The sequence below is a fragment of the Solanum stenotomum genome, unplaced genomic scaffold, assembly GCF_019186545.1.
Source record: "Solanum stenotomum isolate F172 unplaced genomic scaffold, ASM1918654v1 scaffold4105, whole genome shotgun sequence".
Lineage (NCBI taxonomy): Eukaryota > Viridiplantae > Streptophyta > Magnoliopsida > Solanales > Solanaceae > Solanum > Solanum stenotomum.
In genome coordinates, this window is record NW_026035066.1 from 138310 (window position 1) to 160334 (window position 22025).

The window sequence follows — 22025 nt, forward strand, 5'->3', positions numbered from 1 at the left end:
TTAAATTGATCAGAATATGATCGGATATATCTTTAAATAAGCAATTATTATTTCGAAAGTTAATAATGGGAAGTTGCTCATTGTATGGACGTAAATAAGGACAATGATTTATATATAAAGTCAATTCCTTATTTAGTTTATTGTACTTAAAGATGTATTAGTGTATAAATAGAAAAATAAAAAATGTATACAAAAATACAGCGAAAAAAATATATAAAATATAGTCATTTATTGTAATTAACATACTTATAGCTATTGAACTTCAATAACCCTATAAATATAGTCATTTTTGTAAGTTGGTCTAGTTTAAATCCGAGGCCCAAATAAAGTGTACTGGCCCAAAAGAATTTGAGCAACTAATACTGTACCTCTGGATAACGGTTGCTATCAAATTTCGTGTGAAGCACAAGAGTTTCCGATGGTGGTTATTCCAACGGTCACCGGATTATCAACCGGCGCACGCTTACTATCGGTGCCGCGCACGATAGCCACAGCTGCTAGAGCTTCGCCTTCTTCTCTTCCCTCGCTCTGTTACTTGAAGAAGAGCTATTACTCTCCGCAACGCCGGAGTGTTCTGCCGGCAAGGAAGCTTGTGATACGAGCTGCAAGAACAGAGTCCAAAGGCGTCTCTCTTGGTTTCAGAGCTCCCAATTTTGAGGTCCTCCTTTTACTTTCTTAAGTAATGTTTGAAAACGAAGAATTTTGTTTGTAGTAATTTGAGATTTTTAATGGGAGAAATGTTTCAGCTTACGGAGCCGCTCACTGGTAAAGTTTGGAACCTTGATGATTTTGAAGCATATCCTGCATTGCTGGTAAATAGAACAATACTATTATCTTTACTACTTCCGTTTACCCACCTTAGGTGGATTAGTTTGATTTTACTGATAACATTTTGAATTTCTGAAGTGATATTTGACCTCAATCTTCCAAGTCCAAGATGTTAGGATCGGGAACCGACTAGTACGGAATGTTGCTTAAGAGAGTTATAATGACAATAATAAAGACAATGCAAGTTGATCATAACGGTATGTAAAGCAAATAAAGTTTACAAATTTAACATCGTGATCTTTATTATCATTATAACACTCCTTGGCTATCACTAACCTGGTTCCCGATCCTAATTAAATCCAAAAGTATGGTTGAATGCAATTTCTCATGTATAGAATGGTTGGCATACATGAGTCATGAGTATTTTTTGTTTACAGAATTGGGAAGGATGTGTTGGATTTTGAATTTTGAATTTAATTTTCTAAGTGAGAGAATTTCTTTTTGAAACGTAAAGGGCAATTTTATTCACAAAGCTGCAGCACCAAGGAGGTGCTGTGTGTGTTCAAAGGAATTTGCTAGACTTAAATTCCTTATGTATGTATGTATGGAATGAGTTCAAGAAATCTGGATATATCCATGTAGTCCCAAAGCAAAACTTGCACCAAAATTTTCAAGCTTTGCATGCATCTAAAGTTATCAATAGAAAATACGTTTTCCCTTCAAAACACCTGTCATTTCGTTCTATCCATATTATTTTCAAAGTATACAAAGAGGAATAGTCTTGTAGAGTTTTTTCTGCTTTCTCCTTAGCTTCTGAGCTGCCACCTAGGCACAACTTGTGTCAGGTTCCTTGATGTACCTAATGCATACAATACATTCTCAAAAACATCCACCATATCAGCCAAATGTATTTATAGTGTAGTAAAATGTAACCAACTGATTCTGCGTCTTCCTTTAAGGAAAAAGAAGGTGCATGCTACGTATAAGTCAGATTGTCCATCCAATGCATTCCACTGTAGTTGGGGATTTCATTTTCAAGATCATCTTCCTTTGCCAATCTACAGTCTCTCCTTGTCCCTTCTCACAATAAGTAGTGACAACCTGACTTCACATAGTATTTTCCATCCTTCTTCACTGTCCATACGAGAGAAACTTTTCGAGCTTCATCCGAGTTAACTCCTAGTACCCCCAATAATGAGCCTCCAGGTTTTCGTGTGGGATATACGTGCTACACATTTTATTTTATTTTGATGACAAGGAAATCCGCAGCCGCTACCCTTTGGGTGAACATAGGGTAAAACCCCCGCTCCTATGCAATAGCTCTCAAACCACATAGGAGAGGTAACCCGCACTAGGCAAGCCTGGTGCGACGAGCTCGACCCAGAAGGCAAACGCCTTGCTTTCGCTGGCAAGGGGTTTCGAAGTTGAGACCTCCAACATGGAAGTCCCAAGCTCAAACCTCTAGGCCACCCGAAGGGTTACGTGCTACACATTTTTTGATGGATACTTCACTAACTTTGGTGTGATGAATTTATTGGGGGTTCTTAAATTACAACAACAACATACCCAATATAGTCCCATGATTGGGGTCTGGGGAGGATAGAGTGTACCCCTACTTTGGGATGTAGATCTGTTTCTGATAGACCCTCAGCTCAAGAAAAAACATATCATTGCAAGTCAGAGAAGGAGATAATGGAAGTGAAGAAACCATGTCAAGATATTATAGAAAATAGAACAAAGTCATCTGTAAAAAGGACATGAAACAACATAACAAAATTGAAGGGCAAGAAACTATAGGAGAAATACTATGATTACTAGTATAGAAGGATAAGCGAGAAAACACTCAACTACCCACTAACTTTTTACCCTAATTCGTATCCTCTACAACATTCTATCTAAGGTTATGTTCTCAATAAGTTGCAACTGTTTCATGTCCTGTGTAATCACCTCTCTTCAATACTTCTTCAGTCTACCTCTACCTCTCCTGAAGCAATCTATAACCAACCTCTCACATCTCCGTAATAGGCATCCACACATCTCCTCTTTACTTGTATGAATCATCTCAGTCTCGCTTCCCACATCTTGTCCTTGATCGTGGCCACTCCCACTTTGTCCCAGATATGTTCATTTCTAATTATATCTCTCCTAGTATGCCTACACATCCACCGCAACATCCTCATTTCCTCAATTTTCATCTTCGAAAAGTGAGAGGTCTTGACTAGCCAACACTCCGCCCATACAACATAGTTGGTCTAACCACTCTGTAGAATTTACATTTAAGTTTTCGTGGCACTAATACGCCCAAATTACACTTCACTTAAGAAGTATAAGCGGTCGTTGTCAAATAAAGAACCGTTAGGGTCGATCCCACGAGGAATATGGTCTAGACTTAGGCCAATTTACTGTTGATTGTAATTTTAGTCAGATTTTCTCCGTGGGGGTTTTGTAACATAAAAGATTAATTGATTGATTTCAATAACAAGTAACTAAGTAAACAGGATTCACAGTTTTGTAAGATCAATATAAGATGAAACTAGGGTATATGATGTGTTCCCCACTAGTTCTTAATGGAGTAAAACTTATAACAGTAACCCTTATCTAATGTTTGACATGCAGAGTCGGTAAGTTAGGTATCTCCTAAGTGATTGGTCATCCAAGTAGGGAATTTCACCATGCAACTTGGTCGGTCTACAGGCTTTACTAACCCTTATCTTTGACCCCAGATTAACCCTTGCATCTTTAGGTTAGGCTATTAGATAGTGGATTATCAACGCTAAATCTCCGTTGTTTAATCTCTTTTCCCATTCATTTCTTCCTTGGTCGGCCAAGTTGGAATAAGGCGAGTTCTAAAGTTGCGCACCGTTAAAAAACATTCAAAACAAAGAGATCAACAATACGTGCATAAACACTATTCAAGGATTACTTAATTATTAGGTCTACTTTGTTAATTACTCATGGTTCCCACAACCTTAGTTGTGGATTTAGCTACTCATGCTTGTGTCATCACAATTCATAATATGTTTGATAAAATAAATTATGAACTTACAATTAGAGTAGATGAAGTCCGGAATCTTGAATTGACGAACAAAAACCAATAGTTCAAGAATTAAATGCACAAAACGTTTGCAAGTTAATTCTCAAAGCCAAAAGTAAAAGTATCATATTGTCTGACAACCTAAATACGAAAATTACAACTAATACGTATAGACATCAAATCCTAAATAAAGTAGGAAAAGGAAATCTAGAAAAATTCGGTTTAGGCAGTCATTCCTATGGTTCATTCTTACGACTCATAGGAAGTCCTACGGTTCGTAGGAACCATCCGTCAAACAACAACGTTAACTTCTCTTCTGAAGTTTTCTAGGTTTATGTTCTACGACCTGTAGAACTTAGCACGAACCATACTGTCATGTCATCAACCAAGTATTGGAGCTTAACTCCTTTGAACTTTTCCACGACTCAATTGTACGGCTCGTAGAAGTTACTACAACTCGTCATCAGCTTCCGTCATTTTACACTTAGCCCCAATATGTGCTGCTTCATTCTACGGTACAATCCTACAGCTCGTAGAAAGGTCTACGGCTCGTAGGATGACTTGTCAAACACCAAACTGCTGTTTCTTCAACTCTTCTCATCCCCACTGCTCCAAAACCTATTTCCCTGCAAAATATAATCAAAAGACCATCAAATCTACTATCAAATGCTTACGACACATGCAAAACTCCAAGTTTAAAGCATTAAAAGTACCGTAAATCCGCGGTACATCGGGCACCTTCTTATTACACAAGACTCTGGACGCGAGCCTCTATTTCATTTATCCTACACTAATACGATGTGTGACATCCTCGTCAATCTCCCTATTTTCTTGTATAATAAACCAAAGATACTTTGAAATTTTTCCTCATTTAGATGACCTGTGTATCAAGGATCACTTCTATGCTAGCTTCATGCGTCATGTCATTGAGCTACACTCTAAGTATTTAGTCTTGGTCTTGCTCAACCTGAATCTTTTAGACTCCAAGGTCTTTCTCCAAACCTCCGCCACAGGTTTCGTCAATTAGAACTATGTCATCCATAAATAACATACACCATAACACCTCACCTTGGATGTATCGCGTTATTACACACCAAGTCAAATAATAACAAGCTGAAAACTGATCCCTGGAAAAAACCTGTCACACCTGGGAAGTGCTCCAAGTCTCCACCCACTGTCCTTACCTGGGTCTTGACTCCATCATATATGTCCTTGATTTCCCTAGTGTATGCAACAGGTAGGCTAACAACTCCATACAACCTCTCTAGGAACTTTGTCATAGGTTTTTCCTAGATCGATGAACACTATGTGGATGTTCTTCTTCCTCTCCCCATACCGCTCCACTAACCTCCTCACAAGTCGAATGCCTTTTGTCATTGAATGTCCCAGCATGAATCCGAACTAGTTTTCTAAAATAGACACGCCCCTTCTCACCCTCTTCTCCACTACCCTCTTCCAAACTTTCATAATTGCTTAGCAACTTGATATCCCTATAGTTGTTGCAATTTTGAATAGTCACTCTTGTTCTTGTACTACAGAATCATTGTACTCCACTTCCATTCTTTGGGGATTTTCATCATCTTGAAAGCAACATTAAACAGTCTAGTCAGCCAATCCATTCCTGTCCTACCTGCATTCTTCCAAAATTTCACTGGGATCTCGTCTAGCTTCCAAAGTTCCACTAGGATCTCGTTTGTCCCAGTTTCTCTTCCCCTGTGCATCCTATGAATAACACTCTTAACCTCCTCAACCTTTATACACCAACTATTCCCAAAATCACGACTCTTCTCTGTGTGCTCCAAATCCCCCAACTCAATGTCTATCCCCCTCTTTGTTCAAGAATCTATGAAAGTATGACTGACTTCTCCGTATAATGAGTGCCTCCTCCACCAGAATTTTGTCGTCCTTGTCCTTGATGCACTTCACTTGATCTAGGTCACGAGCCCTCTTCTCTCTCGCCTTGGCTAGTCTGTACAACTTCTTATCCCCGCCTTTGCCTTTTAGTTCTACATACAACTTACAAGCATTCAAAAGCTTGTATTATTAAGGGGGGAGTTTGTTTCTTGATCTTTGTCCAGAGGCAGATGTACAGTTCTGGCTATGGGTTCGTCCAAACCCAATAGCTTTGACCTAAACCCTGTGTTTGTCTTATGCCTGCACAAGGTTTTACTAAAAATTAGAAGCTTTATTGTGTTGAGCCAAAGGTTGAAAAAAGAACTAAAGAATCATGGATTTTCTGTCCCTCTTCTTTATTAACCTGTGTTTACTGTGATTCATCTCTGATTATTTTAATTTGTAGGTTATGTTCATCTGCAACCATTGTCCATTTGTCATACATTTGAAGAAGGATATTGTTAAACTCTCAAATTTCTACATGAAGGTAAGTAGAATGCTGATTCCATTTTCCTTCTTTTCTGATTTCACGCATTACATGCTCTCTCTGCTTGCTGTCAGCTCAGTTGTTGAAAAGAACAGAATAACATCAAGAAGTTCATCTTTGCTGCAGAAAGGGCTAGCGGTGGTAGCAATATCTTCAAACTCTGTAGTTACACATCCACAGGTTGAGATACTTTATAACTTATGATCTCTTGATTTTGTGAGACTATTATGTGATTTTGTTGTGAGTTTCTCTATTTTTCACAGGATGGACCTGAATTCATGGCTGAAGATGCTAAGTTCTTCAAATATCCTTTCCCTTATCTTTATGATGAGGTTTGCTTTTATACTGAGTTCTTGATGATAGTTTTCAATTAAATTGCTTGTGTTTTATTACTCCGATATGCTCTTGCACTATGTTGTCGCCTGTGGTATCTTTTCTGGTGGATTTTTCCATTTGTGATGCTGTTTTCTCTTAGCTTAGTCTTTGTATATATCACATTCACTTTCTTCCCATTTACTTTTTCATTTTCTATTGAAATTTTTGGTTGCACGAGATCAGTGTCTGGCTAGACTCAGATGTTCACCAGTCCGCTATTAACCCTTATTTCTCCCCTATATCTTTCTACAAAATTGGTCCAGTTCCATTGAGAAAATGGACTAATCTAGCGTATTTTCATACTGTTTTTACCTCCTCTGCCAAGTTGCTTTTAACTACACATTCCTGAAGTTTAGTTAGGTCAACCGTGACAAGAACAGGATGCTAATAAGTCAATGAATAAGGTAAAAAGTAATCATACCCAAAGGCGAATCCAGGGATTGATTTTGATGGTTTCAGCTTCTAGGTTCTTAACATTGAATCCTTGCACATATAAATTTTAGTAATTTTCTTACATATATATTCTGTGCTCCATGTGAAAATGTTAGATTCAGTTAAACCAAGTAGTTGTATGCTACATGTGTCTTTTCCTCTTCCTCCTTGAGGCGGCAATTATGTAAACTATGCCGTAGAAGTACAATTGTGGAGTTGTTATGGTTGGTAAAAAATCTTCCAAATTGCATTTTATTTTGTAATCATGAACTGTTGTACAAAGATGAGGTGTTCAATACACTACATGACATGTATGCAGTAGTTATATTGTCTGCTTCTTATGTTTCTATTTGAAAAATTATAGAATCTGTTTCGTATCGAACTTCTTCAGCTTGATGTTTTTCTTGTAGTCACAAGAAGTGGCAAGAGATTTTGGGGCTGTTTGTACACCAGAATTTTTCCTATTCAAAAAGGTAATGACTACATGAGTGTTATCTGAAAGCTTCAAGGTCAGCACTCAACATGACACACTGCGCCCCTGCTTTGCGATTTGCATGCTTTTCTGTCCCTTGTTTCTTTCCCTACATTATACGTTATCCACCTTATGGATGTATTTACCCCCTTGTTTGCTATCTGTTCAGCCACAATTTGTTGCTGTGTATCTCAGTTCTTACTGAGAGTGATTTGGGTTTCCTCTTATTTCTTTCATCCCAAGTTAATAATACTTAACATATTCTCGAAGCCTCTATAAAAATATTCTCAAAAGAGTTGTAAGCAATCTTGCTTTTTATTATTGTGGAATTATTTACAGATTTGATATTTCATCTTATGTCAGGATGGCAGAAGGCCCTTTGAGCTAGTGTATCATGGACAATTTGATGATTCTAGGCCAAGTAACAATGTGCCTGTCACGGGAAGGTTAATTACATTGTCTGCTCAATTTTCCCTCAAGAATCGATTGTATTGTGAATTCCTAATGTAGTTGTTATGATACATCCTATAGGGACTTAAGCCTAGCGATAGATTGTGTACTTAGTGGCCAGCCAGTTTCATCAACTCAAAAACCCAGGTATTCTTATTTCCATTTGAAAAGTATTTCTGGTTTTCTTCCTTGAAAAGCCTAATGGAAATGGGTGGGTAAAGTTGTGCACTAAATTTATTTTTGTACTTTCTACTAGCATTGGTTGCAGTATAAAATGGAATCCAGGGGGGAAGCAGTAAGCATCATCTCTCAGCTGTCTATGAGTTTTTTCCAGCCACACATGTAAGTGCATCAGATTATCCACGTGGCTGATGACTGTTGGAGTACTGGCACATTTGCGTTATTTTTGCTATGCCTCTTCTAGCATTGTGAATTGAGCTTTGATCTCAAAGCTATAATTAGGAGAACTAAGATTCTTTGATATGCCAATCACCACACTTCATGTATATGTTACTTGCGTTGTATTTCCTTGCAAAGCCCAGGGTTTTACATTGTATGTGCTGTCCTTACTTATGCAAGGGTTGAACTACTAATTTTGTAAGATTTAATGCTGGATCGTGGAATATGTTCCGAAAGGAGCCAAAAATAAAAGAAATTGTTGCCAAATGGAGCAATATGCTACCACACAATTGTAGCCGATTGCAAAAGTATGAGCCAATTACTAATTTTGGTTCTCTTTGATATTGTAAATTGACTTCTGTTCCTCCTAGTGATTTGTAAATACATTGTAATTTCATTCCTTCACACTTTACACTTTCTTAGCTTGTAATTCTCTAGTTTTTCTGGTAATCAAAGTAGATTCTTCTTTCTGCATGCCTTTTTCCTTTATCGTTTGTGCATATATGTCTGTGCCTACCCCCGCTGTACACTTGTCTGGGGGGCTTGTGTAAAGCAAGCTCTGTTAGAGTGACTACTCTTCTGTGTAACTTTTCTTTTCTTCTTTTCGTTGTGTTGAAGCCAAATGTATAGTCAACTTTCCTTCAACTTTTAACACGATATGAAGGGACACTTGATTGTTAGCTATCTGTTATTGAAACTTGACAGAGACCACAAAAGTGTTAAATATTGCTTTGATACTTTATGCTGATCATTGTCATGTTTAAAGTAGAATGTCAAAACTATGGTTGATTCCACAGCTCGAACCTGTGACCTATAAGTCACACGGAATTCCATGTTATGTCATGTGACTAAATACTCGTTTTATACCCACTTATGTGCTATGTTTACTTCGGATATTCAGACGAGTGAGCATGAAAAAGTTATGATATATGTAAACGGTCACTTCCATTGCAGGAGTTACTTGTCCATCAAATTCGCCCTTACTTTTTTCTTCTGTGGGGTAACCAAACACCAATTATTGTTGAAACCTTATTTCACAAAAATTCTTACCAGGTTTGCTTATACCTTCTGTGCCTACCACTGATAGAGGAAGGGCTTACCTCAGACCCTTCTCCACTTAAGATTGCTCTTAAATTGAACCTGACACCCGTCACCCATCACCCGTCACTATACAAGGTAATAGCATGTCCCAATGCTATCTTCCTCGAAGTTACTGCTCAATATGATCTTGTTTTTTGGGATGACTTATCTTATTGTTGTTCAATCTGTATTGTGGGACGTTTATCTTTTTGCACTAAACTTTTACATCTAAAACACATGGCTTTTAGTGATCAATATAGATCCTTGTATCTGCGTTCGTTTGTCCTTTACTCTTTGAGCACATGTCAGTTGTGTGACTTGTGTCTATCTTGCCTTGTATGTGTCTGTCTAGAGAATGAATGCCAAGTTTTTGGATCAAGCACCCTCCCACTTTTACTATGATAAGATGGATAACAATGCTAGGATAGATGATTCATTGATTATATATAAAGAAACCAATATATAGCTTTAATGCTTTTTTGATCATAAGTCATGTTTAAAGTAGATTTTCTAAAAAGTAATGGTTTATATCATCCAAATTTACATTCTATGCTGATGCAGCAGTATCATGCATAAAACATAGACCTAAATGTTTCTTTAGTACTTATGGTGCTGATTGTCATGATGTTTACACATCTTTTAAACTTGTCATTACAATCATCCACAAGTTCAATTTATTGTGATGTGCCTTTATCTTGACCAAGTAAATCATATATATGGTACTGTTTTCATTGGATAGAGTGGTGTTCTCTTTTAGATGCTTATCAATATACAAGATTCTTACCTACCTATTAGGTATTTGCAACAGATTTTTAGTATTTAATTTAGCAATAGAAGTTGTAAGTAGTTTTTGTTAGTTTTTTGGAATCAGTGCTAGTAACCCACAAATACCAATTATTACTTAAAACTTTATTTAATACTAGAAAAATTCTCACTAAGTAAAGAAAAAACAAGAAAACAGGCTCCAATTTAGTGATTAAATTATTCATTTTGCATTCCTTCATTCTTTGCACCTCTTCTACATCTAGCTAACACACACTTGTTTTTTAGTGATCACTATAGATCTTTGTATCTGCCAACCTTTGTCCTTTCCTCTTTCTGCACATGTCCATTGGTGTCTATATGTCTTGCCTTGTATGTGCCAGTCTGGGGTTGAAAGCCAAGTTTTTTTTTTTTTTGATCAACTACACTCCAAATTTTACTATGATATAAGATGGATAACAAAATAAGGGAGATGATGCTTTACTGATTATACACAAAATAAAACACAAATTAAAGTATGAAATTTAGCTTTACTTAATACTTTATGTTGATAGCTAGTCATGCTTAAAGTGGATTTTGTTAAAGTTGATGGTTTAATTATGTCATCCAAATTTATATTCTATGTTGATGCATCAAGCACAAACTTAAATGTTACTTTGTGCTGATTGTCATGTACTCATGTTTACATATCTTTGAAACTTGTCATTACAATCATCCACAAGTTTCATTTTTGGGGAAGTACCTTAATCTTGACTAAAGTGCTCATATGGTACTTGTTTTCATTGGATAAAGTAGTGTTCTGTTTTAGTGGATGCTTATCAATATACAAGATTTTTACCTACCTATTAGTTATGTTGCTCGGACTCTTCAAAATCTTTGCCATATCCGTGTCACGTACTGGATGTGGTATGTACCTTGGGTGCTTTGAGTACATATTTATAAAGTATGAATATGATTTGCTATTACATATCTTATGAATATAAGTTTTAAGCGTTAATTAAGAATTAAATTTTATTAGATTTAGTTTAATAAATTTAATATATCAAAATATATACTGTATATTCCATAATATACAATTATTGGTTGTATCCCAGCATCCGTAGGAACCATACCCCTGAATACTAAAAATAATGTAATGAAGAATCCAACCTCTAGATCCGTATCCATATTGGATACCGACACCAGAGTCCGAGCAATATAGCCTATTAGTATCCACTCCATTCTATTTGAATCTATTTCATTGGATTACTCAATAACATCTTTTAAGCCAGGATTATTTTCAATTGTTGCTATTAAGTGATGGTAGAAAAATTATTCAAAAAAGAATTATTTTCATATTAGCAATGAGTAGTTATTAATCAAATGCTTGGAATAAGAAGAACAATTTGATTAATACCTTATATTCTCATAGAGGTTATAGAAAGTATCAACTTACATAATGCATACTTTGAAAATTGATGTATTACTGTAACCTACTTGTGGGCCTAAAAAAGGTTTGATATCACATGGCCTAAAATGCATTGTACCTTTCAAGAACATGGTGAGCTGATTCTTTTTCATCTTTTGTGAAAATGATTTGTAAAGAAATTGGTAGGGAATGATGGTCCCTTCCTTTCCCCATACTACATGATTCAGTTTACATAGTTCCAACAAAGATCTTGTCACAACCTTGCCTTTTTATCATCACCCCACAAGCTAGAGTTCAAGACAGATCTAAGATTTAAATTTAATGAGTTCAATTTTTTTAAGATTCTCAATGTCGAACTCATTGTACTGTTAAAATTAGGGGGTCACATCTAATATTTGTTGAGAGTCTTGAAATTTTAGTTGATTTTTACATACGTATTTATATATTGTGTGTTGAAAGTTACGGATTTGGTTGAATCTGTAACCAAAAGGCTACATACACCCCTGGCAATCAGAGGCCCCAGTTTGGACTCTGAGACTGCTATTGCTGCTATACTTTCTATGGTTGATATTTGGTTCCTAATCTTTAATCATCACATATTTATGCTTCTCATTTAATCAATCATCACATAATAATATTGGTTTACTGTCATTTTAATGAGGACAATTGTTCTTGTACTTTTGCTCTCTTAATTTTTACTTCATCATTATAAGCTAAATTAGCTGTTTTTCGGAAATGTTAAGTCTAATGATCTGGGAGATATTGCCCTCTTTTCTTTCATTTGTTTAATTGAATAGTTGTAGGGATCACTTTTTGACATTTCTTCTAGGGTAGTTGCACAAATTGGAAGGAAAAATAAAATGATCCTTCTTAATTTATACTAACAATAACGAATTTAGTTTGTCAAAACGACTAATAGTCGGGACTAGAAAGAGTAATGTTCTTATTTTGTGAAATGAATATTGATAATCTATACATCCTTATTAGTTACTTGAAAGAATCAACTAGTTAGAACTAGAGAGAGGCTAAGTTAACTAGAGTTACTGAGGAGGGGATCTGATGAGAGGTTGAGATGAACCAGAGAAACTAGGGCAACTAATTGCTTCTTTAGGATTCGGTACCACTCCTCGATTAGGCTTCTCAAGATCTTCATTTTCGTGCCTGATTTCCATTAGCATTGCTGCTACATCCTTCATTGTTGGTCTTTCATTCGCGCATGGGTTAACACAAAGTAGTGCCACCCCAAGAACTTGAAGCATCTCCTGAGTTTGTGTACCAGACCTTAAAAGTAATTGCTGATCAAGAATTGTTGTGAATTCCTTATGTTTTACTCTTAGCTCCTGATTGACCCAAGTGACAATGTGGGTGCCTTCTGGTATCCGGGAATCAGTTGGTTCCATCCCCGTTAGGACCTCGAGAAGCACAATGCCATAACTATAGACATCACTCTTCTCAGTTATTCTTAGACTATATCCATATTCTGCAATGTAGGACCAAAACATTTAGAATGCTGTCCAAACATAGTATATATACCTACTATATGTCTTGCACAGCGAATTTCACGGGGTACAAGACTAGTATAGTGAACTTCAAGTGTTTCTTTAAAGCTAATATTCAATAGTACTAGCATAATCATGTTATCAAAATGTTGAGCACTTAATAAATATTTGAATATATAGGGCGGAAATTTGAGGAAATGTACTCACCCGGAGCTATATACCCATAGGAACCAGCTATTATGGTGGAAGCTCTTGAAGTATCTGATGATGTGTTTAATAGCTTTGCAAGTCCAAAGTCTGCAAGAAAAGCTTCAAACTGTGGACCTACCAAAATGTTATTGGTTTTGATATCGCGATGGACTATAGGAGGACTACAGTCATGGTGAAGATAAGCTAAGCCCTGAGCTGCTCCTAATATGATATTAAACCTAGCATCCCAATCCAGAAATACCCTCTTCTCATGGAGAAGTCCCGATAAACTCCCGTTACTAATGTAATCAAACAACAACAATCTTGTTTTGCCATTATTACAACATCCAAGAAGCCTCACTATGTTTTTATGCCTGATTGATCCCAGTGTTCTAACTTCTGCAGAAAAAAAGTCCCTCTGAGGAACCTCACCGATTTTCTTAGCCAATAGTTTCTTCACCGCGATCACCTGTCCTGATGGAGTCTCAACGCGATAAACAAAGCTTGAGCAGCCCTTTCCAACAATGTTAGATTCACTAAGTCTTGGCACTACATCAGTTACAGAGAAGCTAAGCTTTCGGAATGGGGTGAATTCCCACTGCAAACCATTTTCTTCGTCGTCCTTCTGACATATCTCTCCCTGTGTTCGGATAAAGATGGCAATAGAAGCTGTCACAATTAGCATGGTCATGAAAATGCTGAGTACAATAGCAATGGTGATCTTCTTTATGGATTTTAATCCATGGTGATCACCACTTAAGTGGCATGCAGCTCTGTCAGTGCAGAGCTCTTGATTACCAATAAAAGTGCTAGGAGGGAGACTTTGAAAGAATTTTGTGTTAGGAAGAACACCAGAAAAGTTATTGTATGAAACATTCAGAGAAACAAGGTTATCAAGGTTACTGAGTACTCTAAGACTTCCAGTCAACATGTTATGAGAAATATCCATGTTGGCTAGCTTGGAGAGGTTAGAGAAGCTTTCAGGAATCTGTCCGGTCAGAAAATTACGACTTACATTGAACAGAATATCTAGTCCTTGGAGGTTACCAATCTCTTCAGGGATTAAGCCCGTGAGTCTGTTGCTGCTTAAATCCAACAACTGCAAATCCTGGCAGAGTTCAAGTGATTTAGGAACCATTCCGTCTATGTTGTTTCCATTCAGTATGAGTTTGTTCAGTAATATGAGTTTCCCTATATCTTCTGGAATGTTACCTGATATTCTGTTCATGGATAGGTCTAATATATTAAGACCAGTGAGGGACACAAAAGAGGAAGGAACTGTTCCTTGAAGATTGTTTCCATGAAGATCAACCATTTCTAGCTGCGGACAGTTGCCAATAGCTGGAGGGATTGATCCAGTGAATTGATTTTCCGACAGTTCAAGATAACTCAAACTCGGTAGACTCCCTATTTCTGGAGGAATTGGACCATATAACCTGTTTGATCCAAGGCGTAATCTGGATAAGCTGGTGCAATTTCCAATATCAGGTGGAATTCCACCGGACAGAACATTTGATATCAGCAGCAGCTTAGTCAAGTTCCTGAGATTGAATAAAGTGTTTGGGATGGACCCTGTAAGGAAATTGTGAGAAAGATCCAAAGACTGAAGTTTCCGACAATCTGCTAGCTCAGTCGGTATGCTCCCGTGAATTTGATTCTGCCAAGCGAAAAACAGATTTAGCTCCTTTAGTTTCCCAATGGTAGGTGGAATCACACCTGAAATGTTGTTGTTGTCCAATTCAAGCTGCTTCAAGCTGGAAAAGTTGCCAATATAGTATGGGATTTCTCCAGAAATGCTGTTTTCTGATAATAGAAGCTCCTCCAATGTGCCTAAATTCTCGAAAGATGGAGGGATTTCACCATATAGATAGTTCACAGAGAAATCAATCACTTTCAAACTTGAACAGTTTCCAAGATTTCCTGGAATTTGCCCCGTCAGATTGTTCTTCCAAAGCAAAACCTTCTTAAGATTCTTCAAGAGACCGAGTTCACTTGGAATTTCTCCTGTAATTTGATTCTCATAGACAAACAATTCTTCTAAAGAAGTGCAATTCCCAATTTCTGGAGGGATTTCACCAGTCAAATTAGCTGTGTAAACAGCAAGAGTCTGCAGCTTCTTGAGTTCACCTATACTATGTGGAATCTGACCCGTAACACCGGTATCTGCAAGACCCAAAATGACCAACTCTTTGCAGCTTGATATCTGCATTGGGATTTCTCCTTGAATTCCCACGTTCCCACCAGCACGAAAGATTTCAAGACTCGTTAACTGACCGATCTCTTCAGGTATCTTTCCAGAAAACTGATTGTCAAAGAGCTCAAGCTGCTGCAATTCAGAACATCTTCCTATCTCCTTTGGTATCTGACCTTGAAAGAAATTAGAACTCAACAAAAGTTGCTTCAGCTGTGATAATCTTCCTATTTCAGGTGGAATACTTCCTGTTAGAGCATTGAAACTGAGATCCAAAATCCTCAGAGACGATGACAAGTTTCCAATAAAAGCAGGAATTTCACCAGTGAGGTTACAATTTGATAAAACTAGCACTTCCAGAAAGTGAAAAGAAAGAACTTGACTTGGGAATATCGCGGGAAGATTGATCGACCTGATCTTGATATCTGAAACAAATCCATTACTGGTGCATTGGATATAATCCCATTTGCATGGATTTTCATGACTTGGATTCCATGAAGAGAAAGGTGCAACAGAAGCAGAAGAGTTAAAAGTGGAAAGCCATGACATTAAAGAAACCCCTTCTTGATTTAAGCCAGAAATGGATGTTGGGAATAAAAAAGATATGTTGAGAAACAAGAAGAATAAGATGACTGTTAGTTTGCCTGACATGATTATGATGACAAGCAGGGTGTGTATGTACTCTCTGATCTACTGTACTTCTATTTCAGTTGCACCAAATGTAGTCATAAGAAAGAGGTTATCTGCAATGATTTCTTTATCATGGTTTACTGGTGTTGGAAATGCACAACAGAGAATTTTATGTAAAAGAAAGGAAACAAATGGAATTTTCAGAAATCTTGATTTTCCTCCAAATATATCTGTCTTCAATTAGATTCATTGTCAAGATTGACACTTGACACAGTGTTGTAGGACAGGATTGGCCATAGGGGGTATTATTGCTGTGATGGTTTGGAAGATTTTGTTTGTACTAATATGCCTTCTGGCTGGTTCTATGTCTATATGTAGGGGCCGAGGCAGAGGGGTCCAATTGAACGCCTTTGTTGAAATAGTATACTATATAAATAGGATAAAAATGATTTTATATGTATATATAACGGAAAAGGGTCAAAATTGCCCCTGAACTATGCGAAATAGACCACTTATACTCTCTATTACATTTTGGGATCAAAAATACCCCCGTCGTTATCCCAGGAGACCACAATTACCCTCAAGAGTTAACACCCCAAATTTTTAGTGACGTGGCAAGCCACATGGGACTAATCCCTCCACCTAAGCGTTGCCAACTAAGATTCACTACAAAAGAACTTGACCTTTGTCGCCACAAATTCCAAAATATTGCCACTAAAGGTTATGAGTGATTTTTAGTGGTGACTAAGGCTCCAACAACCATTCGCTAGTAAAACCTATTTTTTCAACAAAAATATATGATAATTAATTATCGATTGCAACCTAATTTTCTAAAATAAATGACTTGCAATATCAATATTAAAAAAATGCAATATTATTACGAAAAATCATCAAAATTACTTCTCGATTCAAATCTCCTACTATATAATGCATCATTGTACATTTTATACATTTACATATGACTATAAAAATAAAACATACAGTGTCTTCAAACTCCTACTTAATCGATATCATTTTTTGTTTTTTAAAAACAATGAAGAAAAAAACACAAAATTAGAATTTAATATTATAAACTGTTAGTGACGATTTTCTGGGCTTTTGTGGCGATTGTTGTTGCCGCTAAAAGTGTAGTTCTTTTGTAGTGAATCCTAGTTGGCAACGCTAGGTGGAAGGATTAGTCCTACGTGGCTTGCCACATCAATAAAAATTTGGGGTGTTAATTCTTGAGGGTATTTGTGGTCTCTTAGGATAACAACAGGGGCATTTTTTATCCCAAAATGTAACGAAGGGTATAAATGGTCTATTTCACATAATTCAGGGGCAATTTTGACCCTTTTCCGTATTTATAAATCCTTTAGCACAAGATTTAATTTTTTTGAGCTCTCTTGTTTGAATTTCTAACTCCGCCACCTATGTGATAAAGTTCTTTTGTCTCAACACATGGCTACTATTACACCCTTCATTTCTTCTTTTTTGTTGGCCCCCACCCCACGCTTCTGATTTCTTCACTAAGAAATATCTAATCTCCTTATATAAAAGAGTGTTATGGAAACTTTTTAACTTTTGTCTCAATTTCATGTTGGTAAATTGTATTTATTGTGTACAAGATTACTTCCTTCAGTATAAAAAATATAAGATGACTTGACAAACTGAAGTTGTTTGCAAAAATATTTGAGATTTAGAAAAATAGATTAAGATGTTACTTAAAGACACGATAACTTGAAATGGAAAGGTGTCACCACCGTACTAGGGTGTTATGTGATAAATTTAAATGAAATAATATGATCATTGAAATAATAATGAGACATATAGACTTCCTCCTCAAGAGTTCCGTGTAAAAAGGCATTACAGATCTCTAGTTGCTTAAGAACCCAATTATTAATTACGATAAAAGAGAGACAGTGATATACTTATACGTAAAATTGAAAATCATACACTTTTTGCCGACTACAGCAAAGACGTATTTGTCAATACCGAAGGCCACAATTTAGAAAATAATTTGCTTGGTTTTTTGATACTTTACTTTTTTGTGTCTTTTTCCTTAAGGCCCCCACTTTGGTGAGACAAGTGCTTAAGCACAACTAATCCTTTATTAAGGGGTTGAAAAGCCAAAAATCAGGATTATATCTTGAGGTGAAGTGTCTAATTACAAATACTAATGAGAAGGACAAGTCACCTCCATGAAGAGGTGCATTTTAGGGTATACCAATATTCTTGAGTTAAAATATATTGTAACCGAATGGTTAAATATGTTATATACTTAAAGCATACTCCCTCTATCCCCTTTTTAATTGTCATGTTGCCCTTTTCGAAAGTCAATTTGACAAATTTCAAAGTTAAATTAGATTACATTAATTTGATATTTAAACAAAAAAATTAAATATTCAAAAACTATACGAAAAGTATTATAAATCATAATTTTTTGTATATCAATATAATGAAAAAATATATCATAAAATATTAGTAAAAGTTATCATCATTTGACTCTAAAAATTAGTGAAATTCCTTGTTGCATAAGTAACAATCTGCACGAATGGTGTAATGACTGCCCCGCTGTCTCCAACATAAACCTGATGAAATTGAATTCTCCGTGATGATGCGGAGTATCAACGGTTAGACGATAAGACTATGACGATTAAAAATGGACAAAGATAGTATTATTTATAGGAAGTTGAAATGAAAGATACACCCGGATAACCATTCATTACAAAATTTGCCCTTATCAAAATCAGAGCTCATTCAATTTAGAACCAAATAATATACAAAATCGGAGCTATAATTTCATATTCACATTTAGATTTAATCTACAAAAAGTCGATCATTGCATTGCATGCTTTATAGTTATGTAATCTCCATCTATCTTCTTATTAATTTTTATATTTCTTACTTTTAGTAGTTAGTAGTTTCCTTCTAATTTTCTTTGTGTATCTATTTTTTTCGAAAAATTTAACTTGAATCAAGTAATTTTAATTTTTTAGGGTAGTTCAAATTATTTTAGTAACAACTAGCAAAAATAAGAATGAAGAGTGAATTGCAATCATAAGGATCTTTTGACTTGTTTGATATCAACGTATTTAGATTTATGCTTAAAAAAAGAACCTTCATGTGTGTTTGANGGAAAAAATATAATTTTTCAAAACTATCTTTACGATATGGATTTTAAATAGAAGAATGACATTTGTGAACTTTTTCTCAAATTAGTGAGACCTAATATGAGCGAAATTGATAATTTCATTAAATATTTGTCAATCAAGAAAAAAAATATCATTCTTTTTAGAATTAAATAAATTAAAAATGTCTCACATAAATTGAAATATAAGTACTTAGAGATAAGACCTAAAATATATCATCCTTTTTATTGTGTTTGGATGCAAAAATACAGTTTAATTTTTTTGTGAATGAACTTCATGAAGCTTTTTTTTTCCAAATGTGGCTAGTTTAATAAACAAAAATCTAATTCAAAATAATCTCCAACTATAATTTTAAATTTTTGAAACAAAACCTTACACACCATCTTCTTTGAATCTAGCTAACTCGTGAGATTTTACCGAATATGTTATTGTTTCAATGCTTGCTCATAATTTGACTTTAATAAATTTCATTTTCTAACTTCAAATTTAAACATTGCTTTCAAATTCAATTAAATTCAATTTAAATATACTAAATCTAGTATAAGGTCACATATTTCATTCCTTATAACAAAATTTTTATTTCTATTAATATAATCTGTCAATTACCATATAATTTGAATTTATCTTTTCCAAAAAATAATAAGTAAAAACAAAGGGGAAGCACGAGCTTTTTTCTGGGTGCACCAAAGTCAAGAACGAATCCCTTCAAAATTGTAATTCAAAAAAATGTTGATCCTTCCGTTGTCAGCTCCCAACGGATAGTCAATTCAAATCACCCCTCTTTTCCCGCATTTACTTGAAGATAACAACTTTCTTCTTCGTTTTCTTGAAGACGTTTTATATTAGAAGGAGGAGAAGACGACTACCCAGAAAAGGCGTTCATCTGTGGCCAAGAGACAAGCAATGGCGGCTAAGAAACGGAAAATTGAATGCTGGAGCGGCTAAGAAACGACCGGTACTTTCTAATATCTCCAATCACACAACTGTCTCTACTCGATTTCTCATTCCTCCAAACTTGTGAGTCTTTCTATGTTTTTGATTACTGGTTTGATGATTCACTTTTTTGTTTGTTAGTTATGGGGTTTCTTGCGTTAATTTGTGTACGGAAGGAAAATGTAGATGGGTTTTGTGATTTTTTTTTTTGGATTAAATAAGTAAAATGGTTAATGTTAAGTGGGGTTTCGTGAAAAAAATGATTGAGACATCAAATGAGGGGTTTTGATATGCAAGGATTTGCGGGATTTCTTTTTTTTTTTGGTCGAGATTGTGGTATTTGGTAGTTGAATTCTTTGATTATTGACTTCCCCTGTATAAACAAGTTCACTGTTTTATCCTTTTAAAAATTATGTTTGGGTTAAGTATTCTTTTAATGGTTAAAGAAGTATTATGAATGGAAAATTTGAAACATCTTCCCCCAATTCATTTTTCATGCACCATCTCATCTTGTCATTGATTCTGCACCATAACAAACCTATTCTTGGAGGCCTACCAATTGTGTCTATCATTAGAAGTGTAATCTACCAAGCTTCTTTCGATTGTTTTAGAAGTTCAGATTTTCATACCGTCTGCTTCTTTTGACAAAGCAAGTTAGGAGACTATTCCTCATTCTATTCAAATTGGAACGTGGTGGATGCATCCTAAATAAATACGTCACAAATTAGAGATTATTCCCCAAATCTATAAAACTGTTCCCTATCCTACAAACCTTTCTTCATTCTCTTTTTATACAATTTCCATGAGTGCTAGTGGAACGTTCAATACCTTTCTTCTTAACTATCTTGTAATGGTCCAGTTGGGATAACCTTATATTAAACAAAAGAACTCCTCGAAATTTGGCAATGTGAGTGAATCGTTTACCTACTTGGCAGGTCATAATTACTTCTTACAACGGACATCATAGCGAGCAATTTCTCCTATGTTTGGATAAAATGGTCTTAAAAGATGAGACAAGTAGTACATACAATAGCGAATCGTAAGGCATCTTTCTCCGATTTGGTAGAGAAATGAGTTAGCGACTGTGATTAGGTAAAGGGCAGATTTTTTGTTTCTTTTGTTTATCTGTCCACTTTGCTTTTTGAACATTTGAAGAAAGTTCTAGTGTTAATAGGCTGAAGAAAATTCTGCTTTACAAATGCACATAGTAGCTTAATTTTCATGTTTTGGGATCATTTAAGCTTACATTTGTATGTCGTGGCTTCGGGTTTAAATTTCTGTCCTAAGTACTAACCATTTAATTTTCTCTAAAAAATAATAACCTAACAGTGAGTTCTAGCTTTGTTTTGAGTCTTTAATCTGCCATATTGTCTATTTTTGAGCATCGAGAAATCATTTATGGATATCGGCTGCTTATGTACTTGAGCTTTTTACCTAATTCATGTCGATGTAAATTTTGTGCAGCCTAACTGCCATTGAATTTCCTGTTCTAATATTTTGATTTAAAAATGATCAAATTTATCTATGTAACTAAGTTTGTTTGTCCTCGTCTTGATAATAAGTTGTCCCGAAAGTTCGTCTAGAATCAGTGTTTCCAAGTGTATTCATTAAACGATTTTTCTGCAGTTAATAGTTGGCTCTTTTCTGAGAGCATGAATATATATTTCTCCTTCTTCTTTTAAATACATTTTGATCAAGTTTGTGTTTGTTTCTTCCTTCTCTTAGAGACTGTCAAATGAGTTTGTGTTAGTTTCCCCTCTCATTATATGAATTCTGAAGTGCATTATAAATGATATACTGTAAATCTTTCCACTTCGTCTAGCATCTGGCAAGCCTGTTTAGAAATAGGGTTGGTTTGTAATGATTTACATGTTCCAATGCTTCCCTGTTTG

At 35.6% G+C, this 22025-nt stretch overlaps 2 protein-coding genes across 4 annotated transcripts; one reads left to right on the top strand and one right to left on the bottom strand.

Moving 5' to 3' along the window:
* The first annotated feature begins 370 nt into the window (after positions 1 to 370).
* Positions 371 to 8722, top strand: LOC125852699 (uncharacterized). 3 transcript variants are annotated; one of them, XR_007445039.1, is made up of 9 exons: positions 371 to 658; positions 747 to 812; positions 6102 to 6182; positions 6309 to 6362; positions 6446 to 6514; positions 7354 to 7462; positions 7825 to 7907; positions 7993 to 8058; positions 8168 to 8419. XR_007445039.1 is itself a non-coding variant. In XM_049532412.1 (9 exons), the coding sequence occupies exons 1-9, from the start codon at positions 419 to 421 to the stop codon at positions 8208 to 8210; spliced, it is 765 nt and encodes a 254-aa protein (XP_049388369.1). In that variant the 5' UTR covers positions 372 to 418; the 3' UTR covers positions 8211 to 8722. The 3 variants fall into 3 exon arrangements, 2 of the variants coding, with proteins under 2 accessions (XP_049388369.1, XP_049388370.1); XM_049532412.1 differs by having other exon boundaries at positions 372 to 658; positions 7400 to 7462; positions 8168 to 8722; XM_049532413.1 differs by lacking the exon at positions 747 to 812 and having other exon boundaries at positions 372 to 658; positions 7400 to 7462; positions 8168 to 8722.
* Positions 8723 to 12454: 3732 nt separating this feature from the next.
* Positions 12455 to 16167, bottom strand: LOC125852698 (LRR receptor-like serine/threonine-protein kinase RGI1). The gene is made up of 2 exons (XM_049532410.1): positions 13267 to 16167; positions 12455 to 13040 (listed from the first exon to the last, which is right to left on the bottom strand). The coding sequence occupies exons 1-2, from the start codon at positions 16088 to 16090 to the stop codon at positions 12601 to 12603; spliced, it is 3264 nt and encodes a 1087-aa protein (XP_049388367.1). The 5' UTR covers positions 16091 to 16167; the 3' UTR covers positions 12455 to 12600.
* Between the last annotated feature and the right edge of the window lie 5858 nt (positions 16168 to 22025).

Excerpts from the sequence above, each read along its gene's own strand:
- LOC125852699 (XM_049532412.1), top strand. The coding sequence starts at position 419 with ATGGTGGTTATTCCAACGGTCACCGGATTATCAACCGGCGCACGCTTA. Across the intron at positions 659-746 it reads TCAGAGCTCCCAATTTTGAG|CTTACGGAGCCGCTCACTGG; the intron begins GTCCTCCTTTTA and ends GAAATGTTTCAG. Across the intron at positions 7,463-7,824 it reads AATTTTTCCTATTCAAAAAG|GATGGCAGAAGGCCCTTTGA; the intron begins GTAATGACTACA and ends ATCTTATGTCAG.
- LOC125852698 (XM_049532410.1), bottom strand. The coding sequence starts at position 16,090 with ATGTCAGGCAAACTAACAGTCATCTTATTCTTCTTGTTTCTCAACATA. Across the intron at positions 13,041-13,266 it reads CTATGGGTATATAGCTCCGG|AATATGGATATAGTCTAAGA; the intron begins GTGAGTACATTT and ends CCTACATTGCAG.